The sequence below is a fragment of the Myxine glutinosa genome, chromosome 7, assembly GCF_964187855.1.
Source record: "Myxine glutinosa chromosome 7, kmMyxGlut1.1, whole genome shotgun sequence".
In the NCBI taxonomy this organism is placed as follows: domain Eukaryota; kingdom Metazoa; phylum Chordata; class Myxini; order Myxiniformes; family Myxinidae; genus Myxine; species Myxine glutinosa.
Window position 1 is genome coordinate 96,599,723 of NC_136267.1, and position 14,679 is coordinate 96,614,401.

Sequence of the window (14,679 nt, forward strand, 5' to 3'; positions counted from 1 at the left end):
TCCTGGGGGTTTGGAAATACACAATAAATTACTATGAAGGGAATTGGTGCCTGCAGCTATGAATTGTCATTTAGTGTACTTAAAATGACTTTGAGAGCAATGTATGATGGGAGGTGAGATTTCCAGTTGAGGTCAATGTATGCTAGTCTCTACATTGCTTTTCCTTCATGCAGACCTTGCGTGCAGCAGGAAAGACCTACATGATCTTCTTCGTTATAGTAATATTTTTGGGATCCTTTTACCTAATCAACCTGATCTTGGCAGTCGTGGCTATGGCTTATGAGGAGCAGAACCAAGCAACGATCGAAGAAGCCCAGAAAAAGGAGCGTGAGTTCCAACAGGTTGTTGAGCAGCTGAAGAGGGAGCAGGACAACATTGAAAACCAGGTATGGATTTATGTCAAACCAGCAGGGACACCGCATTTCCTGGTACTGTTGTAATCCTGTTGGCATTTTAAAGAATTTTTTGCGGGGGGCCTAAAACACTTCACTATGCCCATTAAGTAAGGAATGGGGCCGGGATCATTTAATACCATCACTCACTGATGAACCTCTGAAAGTTTGACAAAGATCCGTTTGGCAATCTCTGAGAAAAATAGTGACAGGCACACAATTGGCTCTCTTGTATATAGATAGTATAGATGCAGTCCAAAATGTTTTCAATGTCATCAATGTCCTACATCTAGTTTCTATCCAGAACTAAAGGAAATTGTAAATTTGTAAATGCCCTTTTTGTTTAGCCATTCATATTGCTATTGACACGGTTGAATCCCTTGGTGAAAAATATCTTTGTTCGAGGGGTGGTTGTATTCGCATCAATAGACTGATAAGAAAACAATTTTCTTTTAGTCACTACTGTAAGAGGAGTTACACTTTATCCGTCAATGTTTGAATATTTCCTTTTGTGCTGGGGATGGAAACCAACTGGAAGCAGTTCTTATCTGTTCATGCCATGTAGCAAGTGTGCTCCACTCAGCCTAGTATGACTTTGAGCTTATGGCCCTGAGACCTTGTGGCACGTTTTCCTTCTGATATTCGGCAGGGACAGCTGGATGGTAGCACCCACATGTCCCGCACATCTTCCGAGATTTCTCGGTGGAGCTCCAGGAGCATGAAGGAGAAGAAGAACCGCAGGAACCGGCTGCTCAGTAAAGAGTCTGAGGATGATAAATTGGCAGTAAACTGTATCCCCAAGTCAGTTTCAGAGGAGAGCATATTGCGCAGGCCACGGATGTTGGAGGAGTATCGTTGGGCACACCGTAAATTGTCGACACCACGTGAGGTGAGTTCAGGCTTCGCATAAAATTTTGTAGGAATTTTGTATTTACAGTTGTTTGAAAAGAAAAGCTAAAGGAGCAAGACATGTATCGCACTGCGAGTGTATAATATTTAATTTGCTTATTTAGCAGATACTGTTTTAATCATTCTCCAAATTGATGAAGATTGGATAAATATAATAAAAACTGTATGGTCGTGAGCATAACAAGACATAAATGTCAGCATAGCTTTATTATTTTTGGGGAATGCTCTCAAGAAAAAGCTATGGGCTCTTAAAACCAATACCAGCAGATTAGTTTGGTTAACAGTCTACTAGAAGTAACACATACTCTATGTGGATTAAAAGAAGCATAAACCTCTCCAGATGCATGTAGGAGCAGATCCTGCTGCTCACTACAGCCCCCCTACAGGTAAATCATACTCCAATCGTATGTGTTCAAGAAAATTGGATTCTCGAGCTACATGAGCTAACTTAACTATCTAGGCCATGTTCGAACATGTATTTCTGGCTGGTTAGCCATCATCAACACGAAGCAGAAGATCCCTTTCCAGAGTGAGCTGGCCACACTTCCTTGGGATATTATTTCAAATATAAACTGCTTTACTTTTATTGACGAGGAACCATGTGCCACTCTGATTAATACTACGTGGATAATGACCAACTGGATGTGCCTGCTATGCACCATCCTGTTTATGTTCACACAAGAAGACCTGTAGCAGCAGCTGGGCCAATTAAAATTAAAAAGCATAAACCTCTGTGGTGCCAGATAGCCTGGTGTTGGCTTAGCGGTTAGGGTGCCGGCTTGGGATCCTAGGATCCTCGGTTCGAATCCCGATCGATCGCTGAATTAACGCCAGGGGGGTTGACTCAGCCTGTCATCCTTCCGAGGTTGGCAAATTGAGTACCAGCTTGCTGGGATGAATGATCCCGGTGTGTACCCCGGTTTAGAATAGGTACACCGTATCCCTGCACATCGCAAGAGGCGACCAAGGGTTGGCGTCAGGAAGGGCATCCCGCCATAAAAAAAAAAAAAAAAACATTGCCTCAAACAGGGAACCATGATTGTCATGGGGCCCGCAAGGCTAACCCCCACTCTAGCGGGGAAAATGGCCTTAAAACGATCATTCATTCATTCTGTGGTGCCAGATAACAAAGTACATGCACCAACAAAATCGACAGAATTATAGATGAGTGACAGAATATAAGTTTTTTACCCTCTGCTCCCCCTCAAATGCCCCATGCACACCCTTTCAAACTCACTCCTATCTCTGGCACCAGAGAAGATCATACTTCCTTAATTGTAATTGGCCCAGCTGCCTCGACAGGTTTGCTTGTGTGGAACACAGGCAGGTTGGCCTGTGGCAAGCACATTTAGTTGTTCCGGATCCACGTGGCAATATCTGTTGTGGGTGTGGCAATGTGGCATATAGTTCCTGGTCCGTCAACAGTGAAGAAGGTTATTTTTTGACACAGACTCCATTCTAAACAAAACATAAGCTCCAGTCAGAAGAGAAGCATTTTTAAATCCATAGGCTTTGGAAATCGTCAGGGCTTACTTGTAATCAATGTTAGGTTAGCATTAAAGGTCAGCACAAATTGCACAATCAAGTGATTCAAAGGGAGTTGCATCAATTAGAGCTTGACCACAGAACAAAACTGAGTGGAGTTTTTTGGGTGGGATACAAAGTCCAGGCTTGTGGAAGAGCGAAACCACTGAATGTATCAGGATGCAACCAAAGAAAAGGAATATTAGAGAGAGGGGGAAAACCAACAGCAGAGTTGATGGACAAAATAGAAGGAGACTTGGACAAGCAATGGGTGTGGGGAGGAATGAGGGGGTAGGGGAAGATGCATTGGGTGGACAAGATGGATATGGAAGCAAATACTCAGGAAAGAAAAACTGGAAACTGGAAATTTAGAAGGATGTCGGCTTGGGGGGTGGAGGGGGTGGCTGTTAGCTTGGGTAGAACAGATCATGGTTTTGGATGGGGGATGATTTGAGATGCTGAGCAAGGCATGAGGCATGGGCGCTAGCCTAGAGGGGAGAACAGTACTCCATCAGGCTGAGGAGGAAGGCATTTAGAAAGCTTTTAATCTACCGATTGAGACTTTTTGAAAGACAAAGTGAATATGTGTTCAAAGCAGAGCCAGTAGCACACAAAGTGGATCATAAGCAAAGTGAAATAGAGGGTAAACAGAGTTTTAGATACAGTTTATTCAGTAAGTAATCACGTCCCTTCACATTTTGTTGTGTTACAGCCTGAATTTACAATGGATTAAATTGAGATTTTCACTGATCTACACATAATACCCAATAATGTGAAAGTAGAAAAATATATTTAGATTTTTTTTTACAAAATAATTTAAAATGAAAAGCTGAAATGTCGTGAGTCAATAAATATTCAACACCTATGCTATGAAGAAGAAGAAACCACCTTTAGAGGCCATTTTTCCCCGCTGAGCGGGGGTTGGGCTTTTTTTGTTGGCCACCGTGGTCCCATTTTTTGAAGCAATGTTTTACGGCTGGATGCCCTTCCTGCCACCAACCCTGTTAGTCGTAACACCAACCCAGTGAACTGGTACTCAATTTTCTGCCGTCGGAAGAATGAGAGGCTGAGTCAACCCACCTGGCATTACTTCAGCGATCGACCGGGATTCGATCCTAGGATCCCAAGCCGGCACCCTAACCGCTAAGCCAACACCAGGCTTTCAACACCTATGCTATGACACTCCAAATTGAACTCAGGTGCATCCGATTTCCTTTGATCCTTGAGATATCTCTACAACTTGTTTGGAGTTCACCTGTGCCCAATTCAATTGATTGGTCATGATCTAGAAAGAAACACCTTTCTGTACAAGAATGAATGAAATGAATGAATGATCGTTTTAAGGCCATTTTCCCCAGTAGAGCAGGGGTTAGCCTTGCGGACCCCATGACAATCATGGTTCCCTGTTTGAGGCAATGTTTTTATGGCCGGATGCCCTTCCTGACGCCAACCCTTGGTCGCCTCTTACATATCCATAGGCTTTGCGCAGGGATACGGTGTACCTATTCTAAATCGGGGTACACACCGTGATCATTCATCCCAGCAAGCTGGTACTCAATTTGCCGACCTCGGAAGGATGACAGGCTGAGTCAACCCCCCTGGCGTTAATTCAGCGATCGACCGGGATTCGAACCCAGGATCCTGGGATCCCAAGCCGGCACCTCAACCGCTAAACCAACACCAGGCTGTACAAGGTCCCACATAATTGTGCATGTCAGAGCAGAAACTCTACCATGAAGTCTAAGGAACTGTTTGTAGAACTTCAAGATAGAATTGTGAGGAGGCATACATTTGGGGAGGGTATAAAACAATTTATAGTATTGAAAGTTCCCCAAAGCACAGTGAGCTTCATAATTAGGAAATGGAAAGAACATGGAACTCCCCAGATTCTTCCTAGAGCTTCCTGTCTGACCAAACTCAGCAAAGGGGCAAGAAGGACCTTGGTCAGGGAGGTGATCAATAACAAAATGACTACTCTGACAGAACTACAGAGTTCCTTGGCTGAAATTGGAGAACCTGCTAGAAGGGCAACAGTCTCTGCAACACTTCACAAATCGAGGCTTTATGGGAGAGTGGCCAGACAGATGCCACTCCTGAGAAAAAGGCACATGACAGCTCGCCTGGAGTGAGCAAAAAGGCATGTGAAAGACTCTGAGAGCATGAGGCAAAATAATCTGTGGTCTGATGAGATGAAAATTAAACGTTTTGGCCAAAATGCAAAGCACTAGGCATGGCTGAAACTGAGCACAGCCATCACCCATCTAACACCATCTATACCGTGAAGCATGGTGGTGGGCAGCGTCATGCTGTGGTGATGCTTTTCAGCAGCAGAGATTTAGAGATTAGTACGGACAGAGAGAACAATGATTGGAGCCAAATAAAGGCAAATCCTTGAGGAGAACCTGCTTCGGAGTGCAAAAGATCTTAGACTGCAGCGAAGATTTATGTTCCAACAGGACAATGACTCCAAGCATACAGCCAAATCAACACTGCAATGGCTTCAGAACAAGCCAAAGCCAAAGTTCAGACTTGAATCCCATTGAGAATCTGTGGAAAGACTTGAGGATTGCTGTTCACCGATGCTCCCCATCCAACTTGATAGAACTTGAGCAAATCTGCAAGGAAGCATAAGAGAAACTCCCCAAATCCAGATGTGCAAAGCTGATACAGACACCTAAGAAGCCTCAAAGCTGTAATCACTGCCAACGGTGCTTCTACGAAGTATTGACTCAGGGGGCTGAATACTTACGTAAGTTAGACATTTCTGTATTTCATATTTAATTAGTTTGTAAAAATTTCCCAAAAATAAAACCCACACTGGCATTATGGAGTATTATGTGTTAATCATTGAGAAAAAATCTCAACTTAATCCATTTTTAATTCAGGCTGTAACACAGCAAAATGTGAAGAACTCAAAGGGTGCAAAGACTCTCTGAAGGCACTGTAGGTAATTAATAAAAATAACGAATAATAATGGACCTAACTAATACTGTCCTGAGGAACATCAACGAAAAGAGGAGTGACTATCAATAACCACCGGTTATAATCTTTGAAATAGAAAATCTGACAACCACCAAAAAGTAGGGAGCACAAGGGGTATAGTTTCTGTGTAGGAAGGTTTGGAAAAGGACCTTATACAGGTAACAGAGCTCCTGGAAGAGCAGAGCACACAGACTTTATTGAGACACATATTCTTCCAGAAATCCATAATCTTTATTCTATTGGATTGTAATGTTTATAACCATGTCTACTCGTGTCACAGTTTTCTGCTCACATTCGTTCTTTCATCCCTCTTCTTCTTTTCCCTCGTCTGCAGAATCATCTTTCTCAATCTTCTGTCTCATGCTCTTCGCTGCAGTTCTTAAAAATTGCAGCATATACCTCTCACTGACATGTCCCTTTCACTTAATGTATCTGAGCCTTCTTGTACAGCTCTCGCATGAGCTGTCATTTCTGTTAAAAGGCAAACTAAAAGCAAAAGTGAATTGTTTATCCTTGTCTGTTTGATACTTTGTTATTAGTGCTGTAAGGAAGTCCTGAAAAGCTTTCTCTATAAAGTCCATGATGTCCAGTCGCAAGGCTTGAATCTTCCCCAAACCAATCCCTTTTTGTTCCACAGTCCCTCATCAGCTTGTATTACAAGCCACTACGTAAGACCAGCCGTACCAGTTTGCTTAGCATCAAGGACCGATTACGGGATCAAGGCTCCGACAATGATTTTGCGGATGATGAGCGTTCAGAGTTTCAGAGTATGCATGGGGAGCCTGGGAGCCGGCGAGACTCCCTTTTTGTACCTCAGAGGCACTGCGAACGCCGTGGGAGCCACGGCAGCCGGCTGTCTCACAGCAATACTTCCGCCCCTCCACCATCTGCCAGTGGCAAGATGAATGTTACAGTGGATTGTAATGGTGTGGCATCTCTCATTGACCGAAGTGGAATTCCGTCTGTGCCTACATCTCCACCTGCATTGTTGCTGCCGGAAGTAGTCGTCGACAGGCCTGGCACTGATGATAATGTGAGTGGCACTTTGGTGAGTTGCACACCCTCTCATCATAGGTAGAGAAAGACATGACTAGTGAATGATACACATCTATCTCACGAAGGAGCTTGCTCACCTTTGAGCTCTTTGGTCCTTAGCATCCCCTCTGATAAGGTTCATTCAAGCATATGCAGCACCTGACTGCTGGTTGCACCACACCTGGGTTGTGCTTATGTAGCTTATAAAGTACCGGAATACATTGGTTTGCTATTTTCTATAGGTGCTGTGGGTGTCTTTAACATCCACAAGCGACTTCTAGCATATGTGATAGCTGGCTTAACATTACCTCTGGAGGATGGCACATCATTGGAGGAGCACTTTAACAGCTAAACATGGGGGTTATAGTTTATAGTTGGGTTGTGAATCAAATCCTGATCGGATACAACCTCTGAGATTCCCCATTAGTCTTCCTGATAGGGTTTAAACACAAAACTGGTGTTGTGTCACTGTTCATGCACGATGCGCTGTATCTCTAAGCGTGCTATCCTTTAAAACTGATGAAAAGCTGGATGTGACATCTGCAGTTAAATACTCATAAAAGTTCCATTGATACTATATGTTGATGTCAAAAGCCCCATTATATCTTTCATGAGAAGAGACCTTTGAGCTACCATCATAGATGCATAGACTAAATGTGACATGTCATGCATCATGCATGCTCCATACAGAGCGTTGGTTCTGCTGAAGCAGTTTATATGACTCGGGTTACAATCCTGGATTGGTCACCGCTCCGACACAGAAAGTCATGGTAGAAATTTGGAATTTGGCCAGAGTGCCGGCTATAGCTCGTCTGCTTTTCGTGAAAAACAATGTGAGTCTTTAACATCTACTAACTAATGCAGGCAGATAGGATACCAAATTTTATGTCCATCTGAGGGACGGCACACACATTGACGAATCACCCTGCCTGTGAAACACTAGGATGACAGATTATAGCTGGGTCGAGATTCAAACCCAGGCTAGACAGCTCAGAGGTGAATGCTTACCTTTGAGCCATCCTGCCAGCCCAAATGTGATATTGGTGTGAAATATTATCAAATGGTGGATGGATAATATGTTCAAGTTAAGGACAGTGGTGAGTAAACGTTTGAGAACCCTTTATAATTTTCTGTATTTCTGCATAAATTTGATGTAAGATGTGATCAGATCTTCATCGAAACCCTAATAATAGCTAAAGAGAACCTGATTAAACAAATAGCAAAACAAAAATCTACTTTTTCAAATATTTCTTGAGTAAAATGATCCGACATTCAATTTTCTTGTCGGAAAAAGTATGTGAACCTTTACATTCAGTAACTGGTGGCACACCCTTGAGCAGCAACACCTTCAACCAAACGTTTCCTGTAACTCTTGATCAGTCCTGCACATCGGCTTGGAGGAATTTTCCTATGTTGGAATATAATGTTTGGTTTTCACCAAACATAATGCTTCTTATTGAAGCCAAAAAGTTCCACCTTCGACTCATCTGTCCACAGAACATTCTTCCATTAGCCTTCTGGATAATCAAGGTGGTACTTGGCAAATGGATGGCAATGACAGGGCAAATTATTATTGGAGAGCTATCTTGGAGAGCCCCCCTACGCACACCATTCTTGTTCAGTGTTTTCCTGATGGCGGACTCATGAACACTGACATTAGCAAGTGCAAGAGATACCTGCAGATCCTTAGACGTTGTCCTGGGGTTCTTTGTGACCTCCTGGATGGATTATTGTACGCCTTGTTCTTGGAGTAGTTTTCATTGGACGACCGCTCCGAGAAAGAGTAACAATAGTGTTGATTTTTCACCATTTGTACAAAAAATGCCTGACAGTGGATTGGTGGAGCCCAACATCTTTATAAATGGGTTTTTACCCCTTTCCAAAACGATGAGCATCGACAACTCTTTTTTTTGAGGTCTTCAATTTTTTGAAATCTCTTTTGACCAGACCAGGTCTTCACAAACCTCTGGTGAAGACCAGACTCTGGTGACAAAGTTTATGTTTTTAATATGGGGCAGGGCCAACCAAACTCACTCCTGATTTTCATCCCATTGATTGAAACACCTGACTTTAATTACCCCTTAATTTAGCTGATTAACCTAGAGGTTCGCATACTTTTTCCAACAAAGAAATTGAATGTTAGATCATTTTGCTCAATAAATAAATGAAAAAGTAGATTTTTTTGTGTTCTATTTGTTTAATCATGTTCTCTTTATCTATTATTAGGGTTTAGATGAAGATCTGATAACATTTAGGTGAAATTAATGCAGAAATACACAAAATTCCAAAGGATCCACAAACCTTTTCTCACCACTGTATATTGAATGATTAGAAAAATATCATGCATTTCTCAAGAGATCGTTTGAGATTCTCGTTATATTAGAGGAATGTCATTGTATCTCAATTAGGAATAAATTAAATCGATCATTCTTCTATCGGCATAATTTGACTGAAAGGTGGAAGGGTGCAGGAGTGGGGAGGAGGGCAAGGGGTTGAGGGGCAGAAACAGAGGCATCATCAGGGTGATTTTTTGAGGGAATGGGGAGGAGGAGATGAGGGGGGAGGGTCTAGGGTGAATAACCACCTTTAGAGGCCATTTTTCCCCGCAAAGCGGGGGTTGGCCTTTTTCGGGAACCGTGGTTGTTGTTGTTTTTCGGTCCCCCTTTTGAAGCAATGTTTTACGGCCGGATGCCCTTCCTGACGCCAACCCTTTTTGCCGCCTTTAACGACAAACATGGAATTACCAGTGAACTGGTACTCAATTAGCCGACCTCGGAAGGATGACAGGCTGAGTCAACCCCCCTGGCGTTAATTCAGCGATCGACCGGGATTTGAACCCAGGATCCTAGGATCCTAAGCCGGCACCCTAGCTGCTAGCCCAACACCAGACTGAAAGGTGGAAGGGTGCAGGAGTGGGGAGGAGGGCAAGGGGTTGAGGGGCAGAAACAGAGGCATCATCAGGGTGCTTTTTTGAGGGAATGGGGAGGAGGAGATGAGGGGGGAGGGTCTAGGGTGAATAATAAACAAATACTGATAGCACATTCACCTTTTCATGAGACGCTCTCACATTGCAATCACCTATCCATACCTAAGCTACCTAACAACAACAACAACAACATGCATTTTAAGGCCATTTTCCCTGCTAGAGCGGGGGTTAGCCTTGCGGTCCCCATGACAATCTTCTCCATTTTGCCCTATTTTCTGCATCTCTCCTTGTTAACCCCCTTGCCTGCATTTCTTCCACCATCCTTAGCCAAGTCTTTCTCAGTCTTCCCCGTCCTCTACTTCCTTCTACATTCATTTCCATCACTCTTCTCAACCAGTCACTTTCATCCTTCCTCAACACATGACCAAACCATCTCAACCTGTTCCTCTTCACAGCATCAATCACAGGCTCTATTCCCATCATCTTTCGCAATTCATCATTTGTCTTCCTTTCTCTCAACGATACTCTGCACATCCACCGAACCATTCGCATTTCCATCCTTTCCAGCCTTCGTTGCTGCTCTACGTTCATTACCCATGTCTCGCTCCCATAAATCATAACACTTCTCACACATACAGCATACACCTTTCCCTTCAGCTTCAACGACACTCCCCTCCTCATCAACACGCCACTCAGTTCCCGAAACTTCTTCCATGCACATCTCACTCTTGCAACCGTTGCCGAGTCTGATCCACCTTCTCCATTCAGCATATCTCCGAGGTAGCAAAATGTTTTCACACCTTCCAGCTTCACGCCGTCTCCAAGATTGAACTCAACATTTCCTCCATCTGCAGCTCCCTCTGTGCACACCTTACATTTGAATGTAGCTGCCACACTGGTTAATGACCCTCTCAGACCACTACATTTGTGATGAACCCACTCAGCGCACATTGTACATTGAATGGAGTTCACTCCGACACCCTTCCTGCACACAGCACATGCCACTTCCCAGTTCTTTCCACCTCACCACATGCTTTACCACTTGCCATCACCTTCGTCTTTCCTATATTCACCTTCAGACCTTTTGTCTCCATACATTCCTTCCACTTGTTCATCTTTTCCTTCAGTCCATCCATACTTTCCGCAATCAACACCAAATCATCTGCATACAACTCCCACGGTAAACCCTCCTTTACGTTCTGAGCCAGCACCTCCATCACAGCTACAAATAGTAGTGGACTTAGTACCGACCCCTGATGCACTCCCACCTTTACCTCAAACTCACTACTGTTCCCGTCCTTCGTCCTTACAGCTATGCGCGCTCTTTTGTACATTGCCATCACTACTCTGATCAACCATTCCACCACTCCTAACTTCCTCAATGCCCAAGTCAATACTTCGCGTGGAACCCTATCGAATGCTTTCTCCAGATCAACAAACCCAAGAAACAACTTCTTCCTCTTCTCCATGTACTTCTCCTGCAACTGCCTCACAATAAAGAGCGCGTCTGTCGTTCCTCTTCCTGGCATAAATCCAAACTGCATTTCGTCTATCTTCACCTTCTTCCTTATCCTCCTCTCCAACACCCTTTCCAATACCTTAATTCCATGCTCCAATAACTTTATCGCTCGGTACGAGCCACACTCCAGAGGGTCACCTTTCCCCTTGTATAGAGGGACGAGTGTACTCAGTTCCCAATCCACTGGAATGCGGCCTTCTTTCACCACCAGATTACAGATCTCTGTCATTCTCTTCACACCCCAACTTCCTGCTGCCTTCAACATATCTCCCACAACTCCCGTCGGCCCTCCCGCTTTTCTACTCTTCATTGCTTTTATCGCTTCCTCAACTTCCTTCTCAGTTATCTTCTCTGCCGGTCCTAAAACTGGGTTACTCTCTATGTTTCCATCCCATTCATTCTCTGTATTCAACAGCATTTCCATGTATCTTTTCCATCTTCCTTTAATTCCATCTGGGTCCACAACGATTTGTCCCACTTCATCCTTCAAGCAACTCACCCCCTTCACATCACACCTCTCTTTCGCTATCTGCTTTGCAATCCTGAATACCGCTCTCTGACCCTCTTCCGAATCCAAGCTTTCTCCGAACATTTTCCTACATGCCTCCTGCGCCTTTGCTACCTCTTTCTTTGCAGCCTTCTTGGCTGCCTTATAACTTTCAAGCTCTGCTTTTTCTGCTCCCGTACCTTTCGCCTTCTGCCACTCCTTGAACTTCTTCCTCTTCTCGTCAATCCTCTTTCCAACTTCCTCATCCCACCACCATGTTTCCGAGTTCCTCGGTGGTCCTTTTGTCCATCCACATACCTCACCAACGGCTCCCAACAGACTATCTTTCATTGACATCCAACCACGTTCAAGCTCAACCACATCATCCTCTACCCTACTCAGCCTCTCTTTTAATGCCTCCCTTACTGTCACCTCTTTCAACCTCCACACCTTCATTCTCGGTTGGTACTTCACCCGCCGAGCTCTCCTCGCACCTTTCACCCTTATGTCGCAGACAACCAAGTGGTGCTGTGAAACAGCCTCCTCCCCCGGGATCACCTTTGTGTCCCGGAGGTGCCCACTATCTCGCCTACGCACCATCAGGTAGTCAACGGTTGTCGTCAACCCACCTGATGTGTATGTAACAAGCTTATTATCCTCTTTCTGGAATTGAGTATTACAAATCAACAAATAAGCTCCATCAGCAAACTCCAAAATCCTTTCACCTTCTCCATTTCTCACACCATATCCGTAACCCCCATGAACCCCCTCAAAACCGTCCATACTCCTTCCCACATGTCCATTTAGGTCTCCTCCTACCACAACAACTTCCTCATCTTTCACGTTTTCCATCAGCTTCTCTATCGCACACCAGAACTTGTCCTTCTCTTCATCGCTCCGACCAACCTGCGGAGCATATCCCGAGATGACGTTCACCAAGAGCTTTCCAATCATCATTTTCACCATCATCAACCTATCACTCACTCTAGTCACACTCACCACACTGTCTACAAACTCCTCAGAAAACAGGACACCAACACCATTCACGCCCTCCGGGCACCCCTGCCACACAAGCTTGTATTTCTGTCCCTGCCTACCCTTCACCATTCTCACACCACTTCCCTTCCATCTGGTCTCCTGCACACAACATATCTCCACTCTTCTTCTGACCAATACTTCCACCACTTCTCCTGATCTCCCTGTCATTGTCCCTACATTCCATGTCCCAAACCTCAGAAACCGATCTCCACTTCGGGCTGTACCCTGCCCATATGTAGTTGTAATTGTCATGGTTCTCTTTTTGAGGCAATGTTTTTATGGCCGGATGCCCTTCCTGACGCCAACCCTCTTAGTCGCCTCTTCCGACACGCAGGGATACGGTGTACCTATTCTAACCAGGGTACACACCGGTACATAAACTGAACTAAGCTACCTAACAGTCCTGCCAATAACCATACCTATCTAATTCCGGTGTAAACCTATCTACAGTTTCTGCCACCACTGCCTTCCGAGGGAGACTATTCCATGCATTTACTACTCTCTGAGTAAAAGACTGCTATGTTACTATCCGCCAAACTCTCCTCTTCTTTCATCTCAGGCTGTTGTCTTTGTCCTGTCACTATCCATTTTTATGTCTTTAAATAATTTCCTTCTAAGACAATCCCCCTATACCAACTGAATGAAAGTGTGGGAAACACGGAAGTCATACCAGTTCATGAAATGGGATTTTTCTGATTTTACCTCCATTGATCTGATTGCATTTTCAAATGGATGTTCACAGTTCATAGAGAATTATGGGTTCTGCGATGGTGGTTATCAAAAGGAAGGGTCCTAATGAAGCAAAGTGTCTGAATATACTCTTAGCCCATACAGGGAACGTGAAATTTGTCCAGGATGCCAACACAAAAGCATACTATTGGTGAAAGAGACCATTGGGTTATATCTCAAATGTCCTTGTTGCAGATTAGATGGTCATTTCCAAGCTGTGTCTCATATAAGTAATCTTGACAGATTCAACACTCACCGCACATGCCAATTTAATGTGTAGATCACTGCTTTCCCTTTCAGATGGTGTCGTCAAACATGGACATATTGAAAAAGCGCTACTCGGGCTCTCAACATCTTTCCTTAGACGTTCTTGAGGAACAGTGCGTGCGGGGTCGAGCATACAGTGCCATCAGCATGATTACGAACACCATGGAGGGTACGGCCTTAAACCTCACAAACAAAATTCAAAATGCAAATGCCATTTAATAATGGTGTATCTGCAGTACATCTAATTGATAAAATCCTGTTAAAACGGACAATTGGAAATTCTACCTTGTTGTACATTTGATTATGCTTGCATTGGGCATGGTCGTGCCATGTTTGTTTGTGGATGTTTCTTCCCTAGCTACCGCTGTAACAACTCCGTATATGTGCAAGCACTGAGGGACCTGTATAAGGCCCAAAGGGTTCCGTGCAGTCGTTTCTCTGAGTCCTAAAATAGATTCCTTTTGTGCAGAGCATGGTAACCTTGTGCTCATATTTAGGATTAGGCAGTGTTTGGTACAAACTGTATTGATCTTTTGACTTTAACATCATGACCGCTGTGTGTTTGGATATTACACAAAGAGATATCTTTGCGAGGGATTAAATTTTGGGGATAGAAAAGAGTGTTTTGTTGCATGTTGGGAGGAGGGGTGGAAGTGGTCAGCTAAGGAGTTTGTTAATAGTATGAGAAGAAAAAGATGAGTGAGAGTTGTGAGTTTAGTGTTGGTAGAAGAATAATGGTACGAGAGAGCATGTTTGGTAGAATATGCATGTCCAATGGGTGGTACAAGAGGAAGTGTTTGGTGGTGATGCAGTAATTGTAGGTCTGGTGGAGGTATAAATGGCAGTGTCTCGCTCGTGAAGGTACAGGAAG

The 14,679-nt window shown here is 44.1% G+C and overlaps 1 protein-coding gene across 1 annotated transcript in view; it reads left to right on the plus strand.

Annotated features, from left to right (window-relative positions):
* The window catches only part of LOC137417442 (sodium channel protein type 1 subunit alpha), a 269,938-nt gene that overhangs the window by 65,848 nt on the left and 189,411 nt on the right, over nt 1–14,679 (plus strand). The window contains 4 exon segments of the mRNA XM_078782028.1: nt 174–386; nt 1,042–1,281; nt 6,445–6,840; nt 13,842–13,977. Coding sequence (XP_078638154.1) covers nt 174–386; nt 1,042–1,281; nt 6,445–6,840; nt 13,842–13,977 — 985 coding nt within the window.